The sequence below is a fragment of the Neophocaena asiaeorientalis genome, unplaced genomic scaffold (genome assembly GCF_003031525.2).
Source record: "Neophocaena asiaeorientalis asiaeorientalis breed wild unplaced genomic scaffold, Neophocaena_asiaeorientalis_V1.1 scaffold119, whole genome shotgun sequence".
NCBI classification, from domain to species: Eukaryota; Metazoa; Chordata; class Mammalia; order Artiodactyla; family Phocoenidae; genus Neophocaena; species Neophocaena asiaeorientalis.
In genome coordinates, this window is record NW_020175821.1 from 3,080,587 (window position 1) to 3,105,294 (window position 24,708).

General features: G+C 43.7%; 1 protein-coding gene and 1 pseudogene across 5 annotated transcripts in view; one reads left to right on the forward strand and one right to left on the reverse strand.

The window, feature by feature from the left end:
* DNAJC17 (DnaJ heat shock protein family (Hsp40) member C17) overlaps positions 1–24,708 on the forward strand; it is a 39,161-nt gene that overhangs the window by 6,578 nt on the left and 7,875 nt on the right. For all 5 annotated transcript variants that reach the window (XR_003001421.1, XM_024732381.1, XM_024732383.1 and 2 more), the window contains exons 2-5: positions 22,107–22,176; positions 22,475–22,533; positions 22,759–22,846; positions 24,573–24,664. Coding sequence is in view for 4 of the 5 variants with exons in the window: in XM_024732381.1 (XP_024588149.1) it covers positions 22,107–22,176; positions 22,475–22,533; positions 22,759–22,846; positions 24,573–24,664 (309 nt within the window). In the remaining variant the exon portion in view is untranslated. The remainder of the gene's footprint in view (positions 1–22,106; positions 22,177–22,474; positions 22,534–22,758; positions 22,847–24,572; positions 24,665–24,708) is intronic.
* On the reverse strand, positions 20,520–21,424 carry LOC112391161 (syntaxin-12 pseudogene; annotated as a pseudogene).

A 24,708-nucleotide genomic window follows, 5' to 3' on the forward strand; every position in this document is an offset into this window, starting at 1 on the left:
CACCAGTGACAGTTAAGAAAGTGGACCTTAGAGGCAGACTGCCTGGATATTGGCTCCATGACTTACCTAGTTTGTGACCTTGAGCAAATATTTAACCTCTGTGTGCCTTGGCTTCCATGTCTGCGAAATGGGAATGGTGGCAGTCCCTCTTCGCCGGCCTTGTTATGAGGCTCAGTCCAGGCAAAACACTTGGCAAGGCACTTGGCACAGACTCACTACAAGTTCCCTCATGCTGTTATCATTGTTGCTCCACCTTCCTTACACTGTAAGTGCTAATGTCCAATGCACATCTCCCAAACTCATGTCTAAGTTTACCCTCCACTCCTCACACCTTCTCACTCATTCCAGTCCTGATAGACCAGTGCTGATTCACCTCACACTACACCAGTGATTCTCGACCAAGGCAGTGGTCAGGGTAGAAAGGCGGTGGGGCATCAGGTAGAACAAAATTGAGGATCAGCAGAGTTCACTATTCAGTTCAAATCTACAAATGAATGGAGTATGTCACCATGGACAAGGGACTGTGTAGGCATGGTGGGACTTCAGAGCTGAAGAAGACATCACTTCTGCTTTCTGACAGCTCACACAATATAGTAAAGAATGAATTCTGAGGTAGAGTGAAAGAGGTGGAATAAAAGTATATAAGGAAAATGCTGTCAGAATAAAGAGGAAGACAAGATTCATATGATTGGCAGGATCATGGAAGACTTCCCCTGAGGAGGTGTTTTTGTGCAAGACCTTGAGAAGAGAAAAGAATATATCACAGCAGGGTTAAAAGGGATCATCATGGTCATTTACTCTCTTCATTTTATAGACAGGAGGATGGAGGTCCAAAGAGGCTATGGAACTTGCTGAGATCACCCAGTGAGTGAGTGTTGGGTCAGACTGGAGCCCCAGTTTAATATTCCTTCCACTGCTCTGCAGTTGACATGTGAATTTCTCTCCTGTCTATAGCAGCCTTGCCTTTCATTTGAAGCCCTTTGAAGGGTACATAACTCACTGTATCTTGGCAGGTATTACTTGGTGAAGCTTTAAAATGCATTTTGATCAACTGTTTGAAGACTGAAGTTTTAAATGTATTTACCAGGAAAACTACCATGGAAACTTAATATTCACCTTTTCAGTTTATATTTTATTATTGCTTTAAGGAAAAGGCTGTTTTACCTGTTTGCTAGCTAATAAATTTATTTTTTAAAGGGAACTTTATTTTTATTTATTTATTTTATTTATTTTTGGCTGCGTTGCGTCTCTGTTGCTGTGCGGGCTTTCTCTAGTTGTGGCCAGCGGGGGCTACTCTTCGTTGCGGTGCGTGGGCTTCTCACTGCAGTGGCTTCTCTTGTTGCAGAGCACAGGCTCTAGGCACGCGGACTTCAGTAGTTGTGGCTTGTGGGCTCTAGAGCGCAGGCTCAGTAGTTGTGGTGCATAGGCTTAGTTGCTGCGCGGCATGTGGTATCTTCCCGGACCGGGGCACGAACCCGTGTCCCCTGCGTCGGCAGGCGAACTCTTAACCACTGCGCCACCAGCGAAGCCCGGCAGGAGGATTCTTAACCACTGTGCTGCCACCAGGGAAGCCCTAATACCTTTATTTAAATCACTTATTTCTGTTATACCCTAGAATGTGATACATTGACATTGTTTCTTACAGATTTAAAAGGAATAAGTTTTTGGGCTTCCCTGGTGGTGCAGTGGTTGAGAGTCCGCGTGCTGATGCGGGGGACGCGGGTTCGTGCCCCGGTCCGGGAAGATCCCACACGCCAAAGAGTGGCTGGGCCCGTGAGCCATGGCTGCTGAGCCTGTGTGTCCGGAGCCTGTGCTCTGCAACGGGAGAGGCCACAACAGTGAGAGGCCCTCGTACAGCAAAAAAAAAAAAAAAAAGGAATAAGTTTTTGAGGACAGGGAAGGACTTGAAGCAATGACATGAAGGGATAGAAGTCAAAGTGCCTGGCATGACAAGGAATAGGACATTGCCTAGGGTCTGTTGAGGGTGTGGCAGGAGTTGAATCTGAAAAATGTGGTATCTCTGGGCTTCTAGGCCCTAGGGTGGTTGGACTTGATTCTGTGGGCATCTGGGGGACATTTCTGGATTTGAGGTGAGCCTGACTCAGTCCACTGTCTCCAATGGGAGCCTTTCTCAAAGCCTCTTACCTCCAGACCAGGCACTGAGGCCTCAGGGTTGGGCAGTGAGCCTGGTTTCACTTGACAGCTGTCCTTCATTCACCAAGGGCCTGACCAGCACTGGGTGGGACCAGGAGCCAGGCCTCCACGTCCTCTCTGTACCTCTCTGATGGTTAACTCATTCCTGGGTTTGTCTGTCTGGCTGAAACTCTGAATTTTTGAAGTTCCTTGGCTGCCTGTTAAGTCAAAAGGAATGATTCATTTGTGTTTGTAAGCTGTAAGCTATTCATTAGCATTCAAGATAATACCTCATATTTACATGACACCAAAGTGCTTTCACATAAATTATCTCATTTGATGTGATCTTCAAAGCCTGTGAGGGCTTCCCTGGTGGTGCAGTGGTTAAGAATCCTCCTACCAGTGCAGGGCACATGGGTTCGAGCCCGGTCCGGGAAGATCCCACATGCCACGGAGCAGCTAAGCCCGGGCACCACAACTACTGAGCTGGCGCTCTAGAGCCTGCTCGCCACAACTACTGAGCCTGCGTGCTGCAACTACTGAAGCCCACGCACCTAGAGCCTGTGCTGTGCAGCAAGAGAAGCCACCGCGATGAGAAGCCCGCGCACTGCAACGAAGAGTAGCCCCTGCTCACCACAGCTAGAGAAAGGCCACATGCAGCAACAAAGACCCATCCCAGCCAAAAATAAATAAATAAATAAAATATTTTAAAAAAAAAAGAATACATAAGAATCTAGGGCTTCTCTGGTGGCGCAGTGGTTGAGAGTCCGCCTGACATGTGCCACAACTACTGAGCCTGCGCTCTAGAGCCTGTGAGCCACAACTACTGACCCCGTGTGCCACAACTACTGAAGCCCACACACCTAGAGCCCGTGCTCTGCAGCAATAGCAGCCACCGCAGTGAGAAGCCCACGCACCACAACAAAGAGTAGACTCCACTCGCCGCAACTAGAGAAAGCCTGTGCGCAGCAACGAAGACCCAGCACAGCCAAAAATAAATAAATTAATTTAAAAAAAAAACAAGAGTGTGAGGTATGCAAGGACTATTAGCTCCAATTTATAGATGAGAAGACTGACACTGACAGAGTTTGATTTGCCCAGCATAAGGTGGCTAGTAAATGCAGAACGCCTGCCCAAACCTGCATTTTCTACTCCTATTTCAGAGCTGTTTTCCATGACTCACACCTTAGGAGCAATTAGGGTAACAAGATATGGGTCTGCGGGCCCCAGAAAGCCTTGTGTTCCCATCTGTGACACAGATAGAGATTTGACTCTGTGGGTAAAGCTGAACGACCTGGGTGAGCTCAAAGGGTATTAAGCCGACCCGGACAACTTGAGGAAGTATGTTAAAATTTGTGTTAAAACTACCACAGTGGAGTTTTCATTTCAGCTAAGGTAGAATTCAAAATATTCTCCATTTGCATAGCTGCTTTCCCTATTTTTGCTGTTCCTGAATACTGTTATTTGGTTATTATTATTTTTCTTTAAATTGACTCACTTGTTTTTACTAATATAATTTGTTTATAAAGGAAACCAGTGTGTTAAGGGGAAAAAAGAATGAGATGTAGGGAGTACCAGGGCCCAGAGAGAAAGAGTTCTGCACCTGGGCAGAGGAGAGTGGCTTTGGGGGTAGGGACCCAGGTCTCCAGGGGTTAAGAGTGACAGCAGGCTGTGGGGAGAGGTGAGGGGCCGCCAGACCCAGGGTATCTGACAGATCTGAGGGGTGGGAATCTCCAACCTGATAGAAGAATGCAGGTGAGGATTTTAGAGTCTGAGCATGATGTAAGCCTGCTTAGGGTAAGGGTAGGAGGGAGAGGCCAGGGCCTGAGAGAAGGGGGCATCGGAGGAGGAGAAGGGCTGTAGACTGTGCGCCCGGTGGATAGCTGGCTTGGGGAAGTGGGCTGAGAAGGAGGGCAGGGAAGGGGTTGAGGCCCAGGAAGGGATACTGGGAGTGCTAAAGGGGGACCCAGAGGTGAGAGCCCGAGGGGTATGAGGACCAGAAGAGTGACCTCAGGATGGGCTGGGGATCCAGATCCTTTAGGGTGCATAGGGGCAACATATGGGGAGAAGCAGCCCAGGCTCTGTGCATGGTCTCAGTTGGTTCAGGCTGCACAGGTCACTGTCCTGAGTCTGGACTGTGGGCCATGGTTAGCAGACTACAAGAGATGTTGGTGTGAGGTCCGGGTGTCCCCAGCATCTCGTTACCACCAGCAGGCCCACATTTTGGGAATGTTGAACTAAGGGGTGCTGGTCTGAGGGGTGGCTGGCACCCTGCTTGCTCAGAGCCTTTGGAGCAGTCTGGTTTCCGCAGGAATTTGGGAATTTCTATGTAGTGCTGTTGCAGTGTGGACCACAGGCTGTAAGGAATGAAAGTGGCCAATCTTTTAGGCAGAGGGGACTTCCAGGTAAGTGCCTAGAGCTCTGTGGTTTACTTCCTGCCTATGACATCAGGCAGTCACATAACCTCTGGTGTTGTGGTTAGTACAGGGTTGGGGAACTGTCTGCCTCCCCCAGGCTTAGGGAACTGTCTGCCTCCCCCAGGCTTAGGGAGAAATTACTGCCCAGGCCTAGATTACTGACTGTTACCATTCCTGGAACTGGGCCTGTAATGGCTTCCTAGCTGATTCACTGGCATGGTTTGTTCATTCAGTACCTGTTGTCACATAGAGTGACCTCCCTGTGTGCCCTCTGTATCTGAGTCTGACTTACGAGTCTGGCTTTTGAGAACTGGGCTTAATTACTTGTACTGCTTACTTGGCTCCAAGTTTTATTATAAGAAAGGATAGCAGCCTTTTAAAAAATAATGATCTCTTCTATGTAGGGCACTTTTCTTTTAAGTTTAATGATGGCTATTTTATATTTATTGGACCCCTTAGTGCTTGGCTTTTTTGTGTGAGTCAGGAGTTGATTCCTTATAAGAGGTGAAACTGAAGGCAGGTGGATTGTCAGAGGCCCTGTTGTGTGCCTGGCGCCACGCAGTGGAGATGGCGGGAGACCCAGCTCCAGGCTCCTTTCCCTGCTCTGGGCTCAGGTTGCTGTGAGTGGCGAAATCAGTTATGGAGCCCCGGGAAGGGCTGAGTGGGTGGCTGCTAATTCATGACTCATTATTCCCGTCTGTGATGTGGGCTCTGGGGGGATAACATTTAGTTCCCACTGCAGTTCTCTTATCAGTCTGCTGTAGTGATTTCTTCCCTTTTCCAGGCTTAGTTTCTCAAAAGGAAGTGTTAGCAGGTAGAAGGGGAAATTATGAAATAGTGTGGGAAGGTCTCCTAGGGTTGGGATAGCACCCACTTCTTTCTGCTCTTCAATAGGCCTGAAGTAATTGACATAGTTGAGGCTTCCTAATTGTGTTTGGTTGAGAACAAATGGACATGTGCCCCTTTCATTCAATAGATATTTACTGTTTGCCTACTGAGTACCAGGTGCTGTCTAGTGCACAGTTCTGGCCCCTGGGGATAGGCAAAACTCCCTGCCCCCTAAAGCACATTCCCTTTATTCGTAAGAACCCCCATAATTTCCTGTACCTGTATGCCCTCATTTGAGGCACAATCATAACCAGTTTATCTGTTTTTCCAGACCATACCAGAAAAGAAACAGCAGATAATAAGCACTTCAGAGACAGGCTGGCATCTGGCACAGTCTAGTAGAGGCTGACTGGGGAGGAGATAGAGAAACTATAAAAAGAGTAGAATTTAAGATCATTACCACCTAAGGAAGCGTAGGGAAAGCCTGACTCTGCCCTCAGTAGCATCTGAACATGTACTGTTCAGTAGTTTCTGTTCTGAATGATGATCCTGAGATATGGAAGACATTAAATTCAAGTAGTGTCCTAGGATGGGGAAAGGCAGTAATATTTTAGAAAGACATCAGGAGGAAGACCACACTTCTGCAAATTGGAGTTTAAAGTCCTCGTGGAGCTTATGTTCATCTGAGATCTCTGTTATTCTGGGGCTGAGCCTTGGAGACAGCCTGGTCCTCCAAAAAACCATGGTCTGGGCAGGGGGCTTTGGGTGAGAGGCCCCTCAACTGTGAAGGGGCCCCCTTTCTGTGAAGTCTCAGGAAATGCAAATGAATGTTTCCAAGTGCTAGAGAAACCTGGGGATTTAGGAGAAACCTATAGGTAAGGAAGGAAAACTGCAAGTGTTAAGACAATTCAGTAGCTTTTGGCACCTTCCAGTGGCTGCTTCAACCTTGCCTAGGTGTCCCAGCACTTGCAGACTCGGTTTCATAGAGGAGCTGCCAACCCGAATGCCTGGGATTAGATGGTCCTGTCTTTCTCTCACATCATTACATGTAGGATCCTACTGTTTCTTTGTTCTTCTGAAAGTTCCTCTTCCTTCCCAACTTATCATAGTTAAGAAAAATATTGTTGCATCTTTTTGCCCTGAATCCAGCCTCTTGAGCTGCTAGCTAATAAGGTAGAATATTTCGTAATAAACAATATCGACACGGAAGCTTTTCAAAGGCCTGCTGTAGGAGAGTTGTGTTTACATGATGAGAAATTCTTCAGGCACCAGTCACTCCAGGAGGGCTGGGCAAAGCTGGGAGTCTTATTTGTAACACAAAACACCAAACTCCAGGCCAACCGGTTCAAAGTCAGAACTGGCCTTTGAGGCTAAAACCTAGCAGTGGGCTTTGCCCAGGGCAGGCTTAGCAGCTAACCATAGTAATAACTAGTTAATCAGGACAGACACACTTGGCCAGCATTCTTAGGCCAGCTGGGTTTTGGTTCATGGCCACTCTGGAAGATCTCAGGCTACTTACCCATACCCCCTACGCTTTGAATGAGAGTAGTTCAGAGCCCCTGGGGGCTAACCAAGGATAGAATTTTAGAGCTGCCCCCAGCAGACCTGAAACCAGCCTTGTTGTACACCTCAAGAATTCATACTGGACTCACCTGGGCCCATTGTGGACCCATGTCCATCCCTGGAGTTCCTGTCAGGTTGGCATTGTCCTGGGCTGGTGTCACAATTTACCTCCCTCTCAGGAGTGGATAAACAAGAGGTTTGGACCTTATATTGAGTGCCTGGTTTTTGTTAGGTACTTCACATGGGTTATTTTCTTTAATCCTCACAACAGCCCTATGTGTATGGGATACTTTCCACACTTCGTAGTTGAAGAACCTAAGGCTGAGTGAGATCCAGTAATTTGCCCAAGGTCACGCTAGTAGTATGCGGAAGATTCAAAATTTGAAAACACATGTTAGACTCCAGAGCCTTCTTTCTTTCCGTGAACCATGCTACTTCCTAGCTTAGAATAGTTGAAAGAAGCTCAACATCCCTGGTTTTTTGCTTTTTGTTTTTTTATTTTTAAAAATAAATTTATTATTTATTTTTGGCTGTGTTGGGTCTTTGTTGCTGCACACAGGCTTTCTTTAGTTGGCGCAAGCGGGGGCTACTCTTCGTTGTGGTGTACGGGCTCCTCATTTCTGTGGCATCTCTTGTTGCAGAGCACGGGCTCTAGGTGCTGGGGCTTCAGTAGTTGTGGCTCATGGGCCCTAGAGCACAGGCTCAGTAGTTGTGGCGCATGAGCTTAGTTGCTCCACGGCATGTGGGATCTTCCCGGACCAGGACTCGAACCCATGTCCCCTGCATTGGCAGGCGGATTCTTAACCACTGTGCCACCAGGGAAGTCCCCTGTTTTTCTAGATATAATTGACATATATTAGTTTCAGGTATACAACATAATGATTCGATATGTTTGATGTATATATTGTGAAATGATGAACATAATAAGTCTAAGTAAATTACACCCATCACTGTACATAGTTAAAATTTGTTTTTTCTTGTGATAAGAACTTTTAAGATCTACTCTCTTAGTAACTCTCAAATAAACAGTACAGTATTAAGTGTAGTTGCCATGCTGTACATTACATCCCTATGGCTTATTTATTTTATAACTGGGAGTCTGTACATTTTGACATTTTGCTCCCCCCACCCTCCCCCAACTGCCTGCCTCTAGCAACCACCAATCTGTTCTCTGTATCTATGAATTGTTTCTTGTTTGTTTGTTTTTTAGATTCCACATGTAAATAAGCTCATATGATATTTGTCTTTCTCTGTCTGACTCATTTCACTCAGCATAATGCCCTCAAGGTCCATCCATATTGTCTAATGGAAAGATTTCCTTTTTTATGGCTGAATGAGTATATCTATCTATCTATCTGTGTGTGTATGTGTGTGTGTGTATATGTATATGTATAATCTCACATCTTCTTTATCCATCAGTAGACACTTAGGTTGTTTCCATGTCTTGGCTACTGTAAAATAATGCTGCATTGAACATGGGGGTGCATTATATTTTCAAGTTAGTGTTTTCATTTCTTTTGGATAAATACCCAGAAGTGGAATTGCTGGATCATTTGGTAGTTCTGTTTTTTATTTTAAAATATTTATTTATTTATTTAGGCCATGCCGTGCGGCTTGTGGGATCTTAGTTCCATGACCAGGGATACATCCAGGCCTTTGGCAGTGAAGGTTCAGAGTTTTAACCACTGGACTGTCAGGGAATTCCCAGTAGTTCTATTTTTAATTTTTTGAGGAATCTGTATACAGTTTTTCATAGTGGCTGCACTAATAGTGCACGTGAGTTCCCTGTTCTCCACATCCTTACCAACACTTATTCTTGTCTTTTTGGTAAGGTAGTATCTTGTTGTGATTTTGATTTGCATTTGCCTGATGGATAGTGATGTTGAGCACCTTTTCATGTACTTGTTGGCCATCTGTATATCTTCTTTGGAAAAATGTCTGTTCAGATCCTCTGCCCATTTATTAATCAGATTGGGTTTTTTGTTGTTTGTTTGTTTGTAGGTTGTTTTTGGGTTTTTTTGTTTGTTTGTTTGCTATTGAATTGTATGAGTTCTTTATATATTTTGGATATTAACCCCTTATCAGATATATGATTTGCAAATATTTACTCCCATTCCATAGTTGCCTTTTCATTTTGTTGATGGTTTCCTTTGCTGTGCAGAAGCTTTTTAGTTTGATGTAGTCCCACTTGTTTATTTTTTGCATTTGTTGCTTTTGCTCTCAAATCCAAAAAAAAAAAAAAAATCATTACCAAGACCAATGTTAAGGAGCTTACTCCCTATGTTTTCTTTTTGGAGTTATATAATTTCAGGTCTTACATTCAAGTCTTTAATCCATTTTGAGTTAATTTTTGTGTATGGGTAAGATAGCAATCCAGTTTCATTCTTTTGCATGTGGCAAAATGCAAAATGGGGAATGCAATTTCCCCAACACCATTTTTTATTTTTTAAAATTTTATTGGGGAAAATTTTTTTATTGGAGTATAGCTGATTTACAATGTTGTGTTTGTTTCAGGTGTACAGCAGAGTGATTCAGTTATACATATACATATATTCATTCTTTTTCAGATTCTTTACCCATGTAGGTTATTACAGAATACTGAGTAGAGTTCCCTGTGCTATACAGTAGGTTCTTGTTGGTTATCTGTTTTATATACAGCAGTGTGTGTATGTTAATCCCAAGCTCCTAATTTATCCCTCCCCTCCCTGCAACACCATTTATTGAAGAGACTGTTCTTTTCCCATTGCATATTCTTGGCTTCTTTGTCCTTTCCCCATTACATAGTCTTGGCTCCTTTGTTGTAAATTAATTGACTGTATATGTGGGTTTATTTCTGGGCTGTTCTGTTCCATTGATCAAGGTGTCTGTTTCTATGCCAATACCATACAGTTTTGATTACTGTAACTTTGTAAATAGTTTGAAACCAGGACATCTGATGCCTCTAGCTTTGTTCTTCTTTCTCAAGATTGCTTTGCCTTTTTGGGGTCTTTTGTGGGTCCATACAAATTTTAGGATTTTTTTTTTTTTCCTGTGAAAATGCCATTGGAATTTTGATAGGGATTGCATTGAATCCATAGATTGCTTTGGGTAGTAAAGACATTTAAACAATATTAATTCTTCCACACCATGAGCATGGAATATCTTTCCTCTTATTTGGTCTTCTTCAACTTCTTTAATCATTGTCTTTTTGTTTTCAGTGTACAGATCTTTCACCTCCTTAGCTAAATTTATTTTTAGGTATTTTATTCTTTTTGATGAAATTGTAAATGGGATTGTTTTCTTAATTTCTCTTTCTGATCATCCATTGTTAGTGCCTAGAAATGCAAGAGACTTTTGTGTATTGATTTTGTATCCTGCCACTTTACTGAATTCTTTTATTCTAACAGTTTTTTTGGTGGACTCTTTAGGGTTTTCTATATATATAATATGTCATCTGCAAATAATGACAGTTTTACATCTTCCTTTTTGATTTGGAGCCTTTTATTTCTTTTCCTTGCCTAATTGCTCTGGCTAGGACTTCCAGTACTATGGTGAATGAAAGAGGGTAGAGTAGGCATCCTTGTCTTGTTCCTGATTCTTAGAGGCAAAGCTTTCAGCTTTTCACCATGGAGCATGATATTAGCTGTGGACTTGTCATATATGGCCTTTATTAAGTTGAAGTATATTCCCTCTATACCCACTTTGTTGAGAGTTTTTATAAATGGATGTTGAATTTTGTCAAATGCCTTTCTGCATCTCTTGAGATCATCATAAGATGTTTATCTTTCATTTTGTTAATATAGTGTTTCACATTAATTGATTTGTGGATGTTGAACTATCCTTGCATCCCTAGAATAAATCCCACTTGATCATTATGTATGATCCTTTAATGTACATATTATTGTTTAATTCTGTTTGCTAATATTTTGTTGACAATTTTTGCATCAGTGTTCATCATGGGTGTTGGCCTATAATTTTCTTTTCTTGTGGCATCCTTGTCTGGTTTTGGTATCAGGGCAATAATGCTGGCCTTGCAAAGATAGTTTGGAAATGTGTCCTCCTCTTCTATTCTTTGCAAGAGTGAGAAGGATTAGTATTAATTCTTCTTTATTTTTTTTTTAACTTTTAAAAATTTATTTAAACAAATTTTTAAAAAATTTTAGGCTGTGTTTGGTCTTCATTGCTGTGCGCGGGCTTTCTTTAGTTGTGGTGAGTGGGGGCTACTCTTCATTGCAGTGTGCGGGCTTCTCATTGAGGTAGCTTCTCTTGTGGAACATGGGCTCTAGGCACACAGGCTTCAGTAGTTGTGGCATACGGGCTCAGTAGTTGTGGCTTGCGGGCTCTAGAGTGCAGGCTCAGTAGTTGTGGTGCACGGGCTTAGCTGCTGTGCGGCATGTGGCATCTTCCTGGACCAGAGATTGAATCCATGTCCCCTGCATTGGCAGGCGGATTCTTAACCACTGCGTCACCAGGGAAGTCCCTAATTCTTCTTTAAATGTTTGGTAGAATTCACCAGTTAAGCTGTCTGGTCCTGAACTTTTGTTTATTAGGAGATTTTTATTTACTGATTCAACCTCCTTACTGGCAATTGGTCTGTTCAGATTTTATGTTTCTTCATTATTCAGTCTTGGTAGGTTGTATGTTTCTGTGAATTTATCCATTTCTTCTAGGTTGTCCAATTTTTTGGCATATAATTGTTCAGAGTAGTCTCATGATCCTTTGTATTTCTATGATATCAATTATAATGGCTCATCTTTCATTTCTGATTTTATTTATTTGAGTCCTCTCTTTTTCTTGGCGAGTCTAGCTAAAAGTTCATCTGTCTTATCTTTTCAAAAAATAAGATCTTGCTTTCATTGATCTTTCTTTGAACCATTGGTTGTTTGGTAGCATGTTGTTTAATCTCCATATATTTGAATTTTCCAGTTCCCTTCTTGTAATTGATTTCTAGTTTCATGCCATTGTGGTCAGAAAAGATGCTCGATATGATTTCAGTCTTCTTAAATTTATTGACTTGTTTTGTGGCCTAATATATGATCTGTCCTGCAGAATGTTCCATGTGTGCTTAAGAAGAATGTGTATTCTGTTGCTTTTTTTCTTTTAATTTATTTATTTTATTTATTTATTTTTGACTGCATTGGGTCTTTGTTGCTGTGTGCAGGCTTCCTCTAGTTGCGGCGAGTGGGGGCTACTCTGTTGCGGTGTGTGGGCTTCTCATTGCAGTGACTTCTCTTGTTGCACAGCATGGGCTCTAGGCATGCAGGTTTCAGTAGTTGTAGCATGCAGGCTCAGTAGTTTTGGCTCACGTGCTCTAGAGTGCAGGCTCAGTAGTTGTGGTGCATGGGCTTATTTGCTCCGTGGCATGTGGGATCTTCCTGGACCAGGGTTCAATCCTGTGTCCCCTGCATTGACAGGTGGATTCTTAACCACCGTGCCACCAGGGAAGCCCCTATTCTGTTGCTTTTAGGTGGAGTGTTATATATATGTCTGTTAAGTCCATCTGAACTAATGTGTTATTTAAGGCCGATGTTTCCTTATTGATATGCTGTCTGGATGATCTATCCATTGACAAAAGAGGGGTATTAAAATCCTCTACTATCATTGTATTGCTGTCTATGCTTCCCTTTAGGTCTGTTAATATTTGCTTTATATATTTCGGTGCTACTGTGTTGCGTGCATAAATATTTACAAATGTTATATCCTCTTGATGGGTTGACTCCTTTATCATTATGTAATGACCTTCTTTGTCTCTTATTACAGTCTTTGTTTTAAAGCCTATTTTGTCTGATATAAGTATAGCTGCCCCAGCTTTTTTTGGTTTTCATTTGCATAAAATATCTTTTCCATCCCTTCACTTTCAGTCTGTGTGTGTCCTTACGTCTGAAGTGAGTCTCTTTTTTTTTTTGCGGTACGCAGGCCTCTCACCGTTGTGGCCTCTCCTGCTGCGGAGCACAGGCTCCAGACGTGCAGGCTCAGCGGCCATGGCTCACAGGCCCAGCCGCTCCGCGGCATGTGGGATCCTCCCGGACCAGGGCACGAACCCGCATCCCCTGCATCGGCAGGCGGACTCCCAACCACTGCACCACCAGGGAAGCCCTTGAAGTGAGTCTCTTGTAGACAGCATATAGAGGGGTCTTGGGGTTTGTTTGTTTGTTTTTGGCTGCATCAGATCTTAGTTGTGGCATGCAGGATTTTCATTGAGGCATGGGGAATCTTTCGTTGCAGCGTGCAGCCTTTTTGTTGTGGTGCGTGGGCTTCTCTGTAGTTGTGGCATGTGGATTTTCTCTTCTCTAGTTGTGGCGTGCAGGCTCCAGGGCAGGTGGGCTCTGTAGTTGTGGCATGCGGTTCCAGAGAGTGTGGGCTCTGTAGTGTGTGGCACGCAGGCTTTGGTTGAGGCGCGTAAGCTCAGTAGTTGTGGCACTCGGGCTTAGTTGCCCGGCAGCATGTGAGATCTTAGTTCCCTGACCAGGGATTGAACCTGCGTCCCCTGCATTGTAAGACAGATTCTTTACCACTGGACCACCGGCAGGCAGACTCTCAACCACTGCGCCACCAGGGAAGCCCGGCAGGCAGATTCTTAACCACTGCGCCACCAGGGAAATCCCTCATGTTTTTCTTTTTAATTAATTTTTATTGGAGTATAGTTGCTTTACAATGTTGTGTTAGTTTCTTGCTGAACAGCAAAGCTAATCAGTCATACATATACATATATCCACTCTCTTTTAGATTTCCTTCCCATTTAGGTCACCACAGAGCATTGAGTAGAGTTCCCTGTGCTACACAGTAGGTTCTCACTAGTTATTTGTTTTATACATAGTAGTGTATATATGTCAGTCTCAATCTCCCAATTTATTCCACCCTTCCTTTCCTCACTTGGTAACCATAAGTTTATTCCCTACATCTGTGACTCTATTTCTGCTTTGCAAATAAATTAATCTCTACCATTTTTCTAGATTCCACATACAAGTGATATTATATGATATTTGTTTTTCTCTTTCTGACTTACTTCAGTATATACAACAATCTCTAGGTCCATCCACATCTCTGCAAATGGCACTATTTCATTCCTTTTATGGCTGAGTAATATTCCATTGTGTATATGTACCACATGTTCTTTAGCCGTTCCTCTGTCGATGTACATTTAGGTTGTTTGTGTGTCCTGGCTATTGTAAATAGTGCTGCAATGAACATTGGGGTGCATGCATCCTTTCGAATTATGGTTTTCTCTGGATATATGCCTAGGAGTGGGATTGCTGGGTCATATGGTAGCTCTATTTTTAGTTTTTTAAGGAGCCTCCATATTGTTCTCCATAGTGGTTGTACCAATTTACATTCTCACCAACAGTGTAGGAGGGTTCCCTTTTCTCCACACCCTCTCCAGCATTTATTGTTTGTAGATTTTTTTATGATGGCCATTTTGACCAATGTGAGGTGATACCTCATTGTAGTTTTGATTTGCATTTCTGTAATAACTAGTGATGCTGAGCATTTTTTCATGTGTTTGTTGGCTATCTGTATGTCTTCTTTGGAGAAATGTCTATTTAGGTCTTCTGCCTGTTTTTTGATTGGGTCATTTGTTTTTTTGATATTGAGCTGCATGAGCTGTTTGTGTATTTTGGAGATTAATCCCTTGTCAGTTGCTTCATTTGCAAATATTTTCTCCCATTCTGAGGGTTTTCTTTTCATTTTGTTTATTGTTTCCTTTGCTGTGCACATTTTTCTTGTTATTAACCATTTATATTCTATGAATTGTTTCTTCATGTTCTTTCTGTTTTCTTGTAGTTTGTCTTTTTCTTGCTTGTCTTTTTCTGCATGATTTCTTTGCATAGTGAAGACTGTGTTGTGTGTCATATTTCATGCACATACTTCTCTCTGTTATCATATCCCTCATCTTTTAATTTTGTCTATGATTTTTTACTTAGAGAAATTAAAATTTTTTCATTTGTAAATCCATTCATTTTGTATAAGTATGCATGTGTGTGTGCATGCATGTGTGATTCCTTCCCTTGTTTTAATGCTTAGGAATTTCTTCCTCATCCTAAAAGCAGATTAAAAGTCCCATCATTTTCTTTCTTTACCATCATTTTCTTTAGGTTCTTTTAGTTTCTTTTTTTGTATTTAGTTTTTTTATCTATCTGGAATTATTTTGGTATATGGTTTGAGATGAAGAGCTAAAACCTTTTTCTTTTCACTCAGTGTATTGGATTTTAGTAATACTTTTTACTATACATTGAATTTTTACATTTATTACTATTTGTTTCTTGGCCATGCTTATATGTTCCATTAATCTTGCCTTTGTGCTTTACAATAAACTTTGATTAGGTCACAGAGAACTTTGAGGTTCAAGTTCTTTGGGCTTGGAGACCCCAAATGCCTCCTCAGTCATTCATCCTGGTTCATTACTTTTGGACTCAGAAGGCTCTCCACATCTCGCCCTGCTCATATGCACTGTGGGGCTTTCCCTTCTAATTGTTCTACTCTCTGTTTTATGAATTACACATACCTTATGAATCACGTTAACTTTCTTGTACTTTCAGTATCATACCTGAGTTAACTTTAATCTTTTTCTCCTCTTCTCAGCCCAGTTTGCATTTCTTTGCCTTCATGTATGCTCTCATTCCCTAGCATTTCTTCACCCCAAGTTTGTGTGTTAAAACTTGTTGGTATGTTCTTCTATTACTTTTCTTTGGTTGAATTTTTTTTTTAATTAACCAAAATATTCTTTGACAAAAACATTATTTTTATTCCCATGTTTTATTGCAACCATGTCTCTCCTTTTTCATGTCTTTTTCTCTTCTCAGTACTTATTCCTCAGTAAAGGAAAACATATTTCTTCTCTAAGCTTGTCTGGGGCTTGAAGAGAAGTTGGGCTGTTCCACATCCTCTGTCTTGAATACCCTTTCTGGCCCTGCTTGGAGAACTGTTACTCACCTTTCAGATCCAGCTCAGATATTGCCTCCTCTGTGAGGCCCTCAGGGCTAAAATTAGCCATTCTTTTCTCTTTGTTTCCATTCTTAGGGCCCTCTCTTACAGGCATCTTACAGCCTCAGTGTAATTCATTGTTTTCATAGCCATCTTCCTTGCTAAGCAGTGTCCTTCCTCTTCAGTGTCAGGGAAATTCCTGATTTTCCTCTGTATCCCCAGCTCCAGCTCAGCCCCTCCATATCCTAGCTGCTCCATGAGTGGACCTGGGAGGTAGGGTAGATTCGGTGCTGTACTGAAGGGCTGTCGGAGAGCTCCCCTCTTACCCTTAGACATTCCTCTCTAAAAATGAATACCAGCCTGACCTTGACTTTCTGGCCTGACCTCTCCCCCTACTCATGAGACTGGTAAATTTTTCCAATAGGTTCTTGAAACACAGAATGTTCAACCCCTTACACCTTTAAAGGGTGATTTGGAAATGGAGGCCCAGTCAGGCCTTGAGGGAATAGGGGTCCAGGATACATCAAGTTGATTGGGGCAGTTGTGTTTGGTTGTAGATGTTGGGAGTGTGGGAGGCTGGAGGGGTGGGGGTAAGATGGGGGTCCACCCAGACAGGGAGTGAGGTGACCTAGGTCCAGTTGTACTATTGCTTCACATAAAGTTTGTTGAGACAGTTAAAGACATATGTCAAAGGAACACATTCTGGAAAGAGAATTGATAAGGAAGCAAATTAATATATGTAGAGTATTTCCCATTATTATATAATTAGTTTTTTGTTTGAACAGTTTTGTTTTCCTGTTTAAGTGAAAAAAAAACAATCTTCTGATATAGAACATATAAAATGAATTATAAAACACAAAACAAGGGCTTCCCTGGTGGCGCAGTGGTTGAGAGTCCGCCTGCCGATGCAGGGGACCATGGGTTCGTGCCCCGGTCCGGGAAGATCCCACGTGCCACGGAGCGGCTGGGCCTGTGAGCCATCATGGCTGCTGAGCCTGCGTGTCCGGAGCCTGTGTTCCGCAGCGGGAGAGGCCACAACAGTGAGAGGCCTGCATACAACAACAACAAAAAAAAAACCCACAAAACAATATTTAATATCATTCCTTTAGAATAAAAATCTGTAAAGTATTCTTTAAAAAAAGAAAAGGAAATGAAGAATGTACTACTACCCCACACCCCCATGCTTCTTTTATTTTTCTTTCGTGCTATTCCTTCTTAGCTCCTCTCTCCCTTTTACTGTCCCTCTTAGATTTACAAAAAAGAACATGTAACTCTTTAATAAGAGCCCCATGATATAAAAGAAACCATCTTCCACAAAATCCTCCAGTATCAGTAGTGCACGCCTGCTAATCCTGGTCCTGAGGAAGCTCATTCCGAGGGCGGTGTTACAAATTGAGGCAATATACACCCTCTTCTCCCTTCCTCTTCCTCTCAGCCAGTTCAGAGAAAGGGCCTGGGATCAGAGAGAGAGAGGTGGGGGTGGAGAGGCAGAAACAAGACCCCAAAGACCCCAGATCATTTGTTGGAATGATCAAGGGGGAAGGTTTAGAAGGACACCCACCATCCAGTTAACACTGGAACCTTGGAGAGAGGGCTGGGGAAATGGAGAAAGAACATTAGCTTTTTAGCTCTCTCTTTGTATATTTTTTGTATTGTTTTACTTCTTGAAAAAACAAATAAAGGACCCTTAAATATAAAGAATATATAATAAAGGCTTGGTTTAAAATAAAAAGAAATAAAGCCCTGGGCATAATGGAGAAAGGAAAAGAAAGAGTAAAAGGGAGAAAAGATGAATGATAAGGTGCCTAAAGAGTAAAGATGGGGCTTCCCTAGTGGCACAGTGGTTGAGAGTCCACCTGCCGATGCAGGGGACCATGGGTTTGTGCCCCGGTCCGGGAAGATCCCGCATGCTGCGGAGCGGCTGGGCCCGTGAGCCATGGCCGCTGAGCCTGCGCGTCCGGAGCCTGTGCTCCGCAACGGGAGAGGCCACAACAGTGAGGCCCGCGTACCGCAAAAAAAAAAAGAGTAAAGATAACATTCCAGGGCTTCCCTGGTGGCGCAGTGGTTGAGAATCCGCCTGCCAATGCAGGGGACACGGGTTCGAGCCCTGGTCTGGGAAGATCCCACATGCCGCGGAGCAACTAAGCCCGTGTGCCACAACTACTGAGCCTGTGCGTCTGGAGCCTGTGCTCCGCAACGGGAGAGGCTGCGACAATGAGAGGCCCGCAAACCGTGATGAAGAGTGGCCCCCGCTCACCGCAACTAGAGAAAGCCCTCGCACAGAAACGAAGACCCAACACAGCCAAATAAATAAAATAAATTTATAAAAAAAAAGATAACATTCCAAGTGTGAGACTATATATAAAACTATCACCTCCCCTTCCCTTATTATTATTTCTTAATAGTGAAAAAAGCTAGATTTTGTTATTGTTGTCATTTCTTTTTAATGGTGAAGACATGAGTTGGGGTGGGAGGTGAACATAGGCGGGCAGTTGGGAAGGTTGGGGAGCAGGGAAGCACATCTACACCCTCTCTGCTCAAAGCCTGTCCTGGGAGTGGTTCCTGCTTCCTCAGGCTCAGCCAGGAGAGCTAGATGGGCTTGGTTGCCCTGCCAGGTGTGTTTCTAGGCGTGGCCCAGCAGGTGGCAGCACACCCCAGAGGCCCTGGGCTAGGTGGCTCCTGGCCCTCCTTAGCTCTGGAGGTGGGAGTAGAGTTAGGCACCTGCCCGCAGGCCCTCCCCAGGGGGTGCTGGCTGCTTGCCTCCGAAGCCCCTTATTTAGCACACTTTGGATAGAAGTGTTTATTGGTTCCCTCTGGGAAGCCTGGGAAGCCAGTCTTCTTACTTACTGGTAGAGGTTCTGGTCTAGAGGCTCCTCCTCCCAGGAGGTTTGAGCAGTAGGTAAGGTGTGCAGGCAGAACTGAGAGCAAGGCCTCAGGAAGCAGAGGGTAGCTTCTGGGATTTTGTGCTCTGCCTTCCCTTATGTGTGTGGAATAAGGGAATCTTGGTGGCTATGTTTGCTTATTTTTGCTAATTTTTACTAATATAAGAAATAAAACATTTTCTTTTTAATACAGAGAGGTGCAAAGATAAAAACTAAAAAAGGACCATAGCCTTGCCACCAGGATAACCCCCATTATCAATAAAAAAGATAATAAAGTAAGACATGTTTAAGGTTTGAAAATTTGAACTACAGAAAAGTATAAAATGAGAAGTAAATGTTTCCTTCCCCTCCACTTTCAGCTTCTTTCCAAAGGAAACCACAAGTTTACGATTGCTTTGAGGAAAGAAGAGAAAACAAGGGCTGTGCACATGCCCAAGTGTCTCTAACTATTTACATTTCTTTTATTTTCTTATTTTCAACCCCAAAATGATCATTGTATATACTAAGCCTTGTTTTTTTCATGCACCATACCTTGAAGATATCTCTTTCTTTTTCTTAAGTTGAGGTATATAATTGGCACATTTTGTACAACGTAATGCTTTGCTATTTGTTACCATACATTGTTATTTTTTTTTTTCTTGTGATGAGGACTTGAAGATCTTTCTAGAAAGCACATACAGACTTCAGTCTATGGTAATTTTTTTAATGGGTCTCCGTTGTTGGAGATTTTGGTTGGCTCCACTTTGGGGCTAATATAAACTATGTTTTAGTGGACATCCTTGCATATTTATTTTGGCATGCTTCTACAAGTCCAAATTCCAGAGTAAGTCAAAGGGAAAGTACATTAAAAATTTTTTTTTTTTATGTTACAAGACAGCAATCTTTTATTGAAACAGTTTTGTCTAAAACTATGCATGGAGAGATTAATCTCTTGTTCATAAATTAGGATAAGTCTAACATCACTATTCCAAACCAGTATTATTTACAAAAAAGAACCTTTGCTTTATCGCCAGGTTCACAGGACTAAATTTTAAACCAACTTCAGTCTAGCTTTTAAAATCTTCCTGCCATCAAATGCCCAGCAAACCTTATTAGGGTAGGGGGCAGCCTTTTGATGGCAACATTCATCATTTACCAGGAATGCAGAACCACAACTGAGCAACAACAACAAAAGATTAAATCATTCCAAACAATTCCTATTTGCTCTCCAGAAGAACGCTTTGTCTAATTCTCCCCTTCTATACAGACAGGTGGGAGAGGAACCCCACAGAGAATCATAATGTTAATTAAATTAAACTCTTCAAAAAGTGAACAAGATCATTTAGTGTATATATGGATGAATTGCAGTCGATGACACTAGCAGATAATAAACTTAAACCCAGATTAACACACACCCCAACAGCTGACCAGCTCAAATAGTTACTTCTCATTTAATCTGGATCACCTGTGCAATTTTTAATTCTCTAGTTAAATATATTGCCAAAACCTTTCAAAGCATATAGGGGGCAGGCTTCTTAGAAATTCAAACAAATATTAAATAATAAAAATTGCTGGCTTATTACACAGTTTCTGACAGACTCCAATATGCTGGGTGACAGAAAGTAATTCTATCTCAGTTGCTAGTAAAAAGGTAAATCTTGTATGTACATAGAAAGACAATATTACAAGACTATAGTGTTACCTACCAAAACAAGAATATCTAGAATGTAATTTTCAGTAAACACTTGGGATGAAGGGCAATCAAAATATAAGAGAAAGCAAAATCCACATAAATTAATTCTTAATTTGAGACATCAATAAAATGTATACATAAATTGATAAATACTGTCTCCACAGGTCACTAATTCCAAGGACTAGTTAGTAGTTAGTTTCTAACTAAATTATTACAGGACATTCTGGTGTATTCTGTCTTCTTGTGATCAGTTTGTTCTGGCAAGACTCCAGCAAGCACTTGCCCTTGAAAACAGCTCAGCAGGAGAAGGCTCGGAGGCAATCACTTCATTTATTAACTAGCCACAAAATAAGTCCCAAGATTACAATAATCACTGACAGGACAAGCACCAGGATACAGATCTTCTTGCGAGATTTTTTCTGATAGTAAGCAGCTCGCTGTAACTGATCAGTGGCTCTTTCTACATGCACCTCTGAGCTTTCCACATTGGCTTCTATGCTGTCAATGAGATCACCTTGGTCATGGATCATCATTGCCAAATCTTTAAATATCTGATTGACATCCAAAATATCAGCCTTCAGCTGCTGAATTGCCGTTTCCCTCTCTTTAATAAGTTCCAAATCCTGTTCAGTGATGGCCACCTCATCCTCCTGGCTCTGCATCTGGTTCCACTCCTCATGGCTGTCACATGAGACGAGTTGCTCCTCTCTTTGCCTCTCCTCCACAGAAAGACGAGATCCAGCTCTTGCTCTGGCAATACTCTCCTTTTCCTTTTCAGATACCCTTCTCTGCACAGCCTGGAAATTGTTTAAGGCTGCAGAGAAGTCATTCATGAGACGTTCCTTCTGAAGTTTCTGCTGGTGCTGTTCTGAAGTAGATAAAGGAAGGGGCAAGGACCCTAATTCCTTCAGTAATTCATTTGTTTCCTTGGCAAGCTGATTTGTAGAGTGCTGTAACTGTTGCAGATTTTCCTGTAGCTTGCTTGAATCTTGCTTAGTTCTTAGTTGGCTCATCAAATTCTTTATGTGAGCAGCTTACAAAAACACAGATGTGTTAATAGCCTCTAAGTCTGTTAAGAAACAATAATTAAGCAAAATCTTCCAGGTGATTGCTGAGTGACTCTTCTCCTAAGTAGAAACTGAACAACTTAGTCCTTAGCAGCATGTACAAGTTATTTCTCTGGCTTGGCTGATCTGCTGGATGTTGCCGTTGCACGTCTGGATGATGCTGTTGAAGTCCCGGAGCGGGGTTCCCGAGGCCCCCGGGTTCCGGTACATATCTAAGGGACCGTAGGACATGACGAGGAGCCGAGACCAACCACATTTTAAATTTTGATGGCTATATTTCCCTCCAGGGCAAAAGGTTGCCCTGGTTTACATTACATTACACCATGAGTGTGTGAGAGTGCCTGTTTCTGGGTGGCTATAGGGACATCTGCCCCCCTCCAGGAGCCCTCTGACATCCACAGTGGTAAGACTGGTGCTCAGCGGAAGCAGGCCCAGCCCCTCTGCTGCAGGGCAGTGGTCAGCTCCCTCCACGGCCTTTGCCCCCACTGCAGGTCTCCTCTGTGTTTGTGAGGTGACGGTTTCAGTGTAGCAGCCTTTCTTTTAGCGATGGAGAGCACTCCCTGGATTTCCCTTATCACTTTAACAATGTTTTCCTTTCCGTCCTGGGGTGAGAGAGTAAATAACCAAATCTTGACTCTTCCAGATAAAGAAGGCATATAGGCAGAAGGCCCTCTCCTGCCACCCAGACAAAAATCCGGATAATCCCAGAGCAGGTGAGCCTCTCCTAGGCATGGGGAGAAGGAGGCCAACCCACCTGGGTGTGGTGTGAGTGCCGTGGGAGGCCAACGCACACAGCCTGGCTTTGGGCGCTGGGCCCCAAGGCTGCACTTCGCATGTTGGGAGCATCTGGTCAATTGCTGATGCACTCACCCTTCCTTGCTAGTCCATCATCTGCTGATGTCTGCTTTTCTAGCAGCCTGTGGCTTCTTTGAGGTGCTCTCTGGAGGGAGTACACCATCATCAAGTCTAACTTTACTTTTCTCCTCTCTCTTTTTTGATCCCTATGTTTAGCTGAACTCTTCCATCAGCTTTCTCAGGCCTTGGAGGTACTGACCGATGCTGCCGCCAGGGTAAGCTCATCCTTCTCTATCTAAATTACTCCACATTTATAGACCACTGTGTGCTTCATCCTCTATACTTGGCCATGCATCACAGTCCTTGCTGTCCTAGCCTGGAGACCCTGTCACCAGACTGCCTCCTGATGGCTCTAGGGCTAGTGGCAGGGCCGGGGAGGTGGCTGGGCTCTGTGTGTGTTCCCTGGCTGACTGCTCCTCTGTGTTCCTTTCTTCTGCCAGGCTGCATATGACAAGGTCAGGAAAGCCAAAAAGCAGGCAGCAGAGAGGACCCAGAAACTTGATGAGAGAAGGAAGAAAGTGAAGCTTGGTAGGTGACATCGTGGTGCTGGTAGCCTGCAGTTTCCCTGGACCGCTTTCCTGCAGCTCCCCCACCTTTCCTCCTGCAGCTTCAGTTCCAGCAACTCAGAGCTTGGCGGCCCCGGCTCTGGGCAGAACCCTGTTCTCAGGGGTGGCTCCTAAAGGACAGTCATAGGAATAATAACAGTGACTAGGTGTGCTATTAGCTAAGCGCTGTGACAGGTGTTTTAGTGCCTCCTTTAATTATTACAACTATCCAAGGAGCTGGGTGTTATGAAACCCACTTTTTATAGACAAAAGAGGCTAAGGCACCAAAAGGATAAGAACTTGCTGGAGCCAGGATTTGAACCCACACAGCATGAGTACAGTCAGCGTTCTTGTTGGCCATGCCGTCCTGGTTCTTTTTCATTCGTCCCAGCTCTGCACAGAGCTTTCACTCCGTGAAATCCTCTCAGAAGAATCCAAAGAGATCCAGGCGTTTGTCTTTTAAGAAACAGCTTTATTGACATATATTTTGTATATCATATCGTCCATCCATTTCAAGTGAACAATTCAGTGATTTTTAGTAAATTTACCAAATGGTGCAACTATGACTCTAAATCAATTTTAGAACATTTTCATCACCCCCATAAGATTGGTCCAAGCATGCTTTACTCGATTTTTCTCCCCTTCCTCTTGCCTGCTTCACATCCATATATTTATTATGTACATATACCATCCCAGTACATCCATCAAAAACAAACAAACCTGAAGAGTTTAGGTAAGTAAAGTGAACAGAAAACAAAGTGGTGTGTCCCAGACCTGAAAGAAGCATTTGTCACAGCAGCTGGCCTGGGACAGGTCCACAAGCAGGTTTCTCTTGGAAGGTGGGAAGGCTCCAGGACCTGGGGTGATGTCCTTGCATGGTGGCTGCCATCCCTGTAGGAGCCGTTGTAGCCGGGTCCACAGTGAGGCTTGGTAAATGTGAGTTGAGGGGGGAGGTTGAAGATTCCACTGTGAGACTTCCCTGGTGGTGCGGTGGTTAAGAATCCGTCTGCCAATGCAGGGGACACGGGTTCAATCCCTAGTGCACATGCCGTGGAGCAACAAAGCCCGTGCGTCACAACTACTGAGCCTGCGCTCTAGAGCCCGCAAGCCACAACTACTGAAGCCCACACGCCTAGAGCCCGTGCTCCGCAACATGAGAAGCCACCGCAATGAGAAGCCCGCGCACTGCAACGAAGAGTAGCCCCTGTTCGCCACAACTAGAGAAAGCCTGCGTGCAGCAATGAAGACCCAATGCAGCCAAAAAAAAAAAGAAGATTCTGTGGGAACTCAAGCTCAGTGGTGGGAAGAGCATCAAAGCCATGGCAAGGTCGCAGGTCAGGCTGTGGTGCCAAACCACAGGAACAGAGGCCAGGAGCTCCATCCACTGGCAGCCCTGACCCGTGGCGCTGGGCTGCTGACATAAGCACCCACCCACACCTTGTTCACCGTTTGGAGAACCCGCTTGGTCAGCGTGAGCTGCTTTAACTTTTTCAGACCCTGGCCACCGAGCTGGATCCTATTCTCTTCCTTGTTAGGACTTTTCTCAATGGAAATTAATTTGGGAGCACATGGGCATTGAGGGAGGGGCCAGAGTTACTGTATAGGTTCATGCTGTGTGAGACTTTGGGGAAGCAGCCAGAGCCTGGTAGGCTGGGGCCATGTAGAAACTGCTTAGACCAGACATTGGGTCATTCAACCCTTGTTCGTAGACCTGGAGGCCCGGGAGCGGCAGGCCCAGGCCCACGGCAGCGACGAGGAGGAGGAGGAGGAGAGCCAGAGCACCGGGACACTAGAGCAAGAGGTGAGTGTCCAGGCACTGCAGCCATCTGAGGGGGAGGAGGCTGG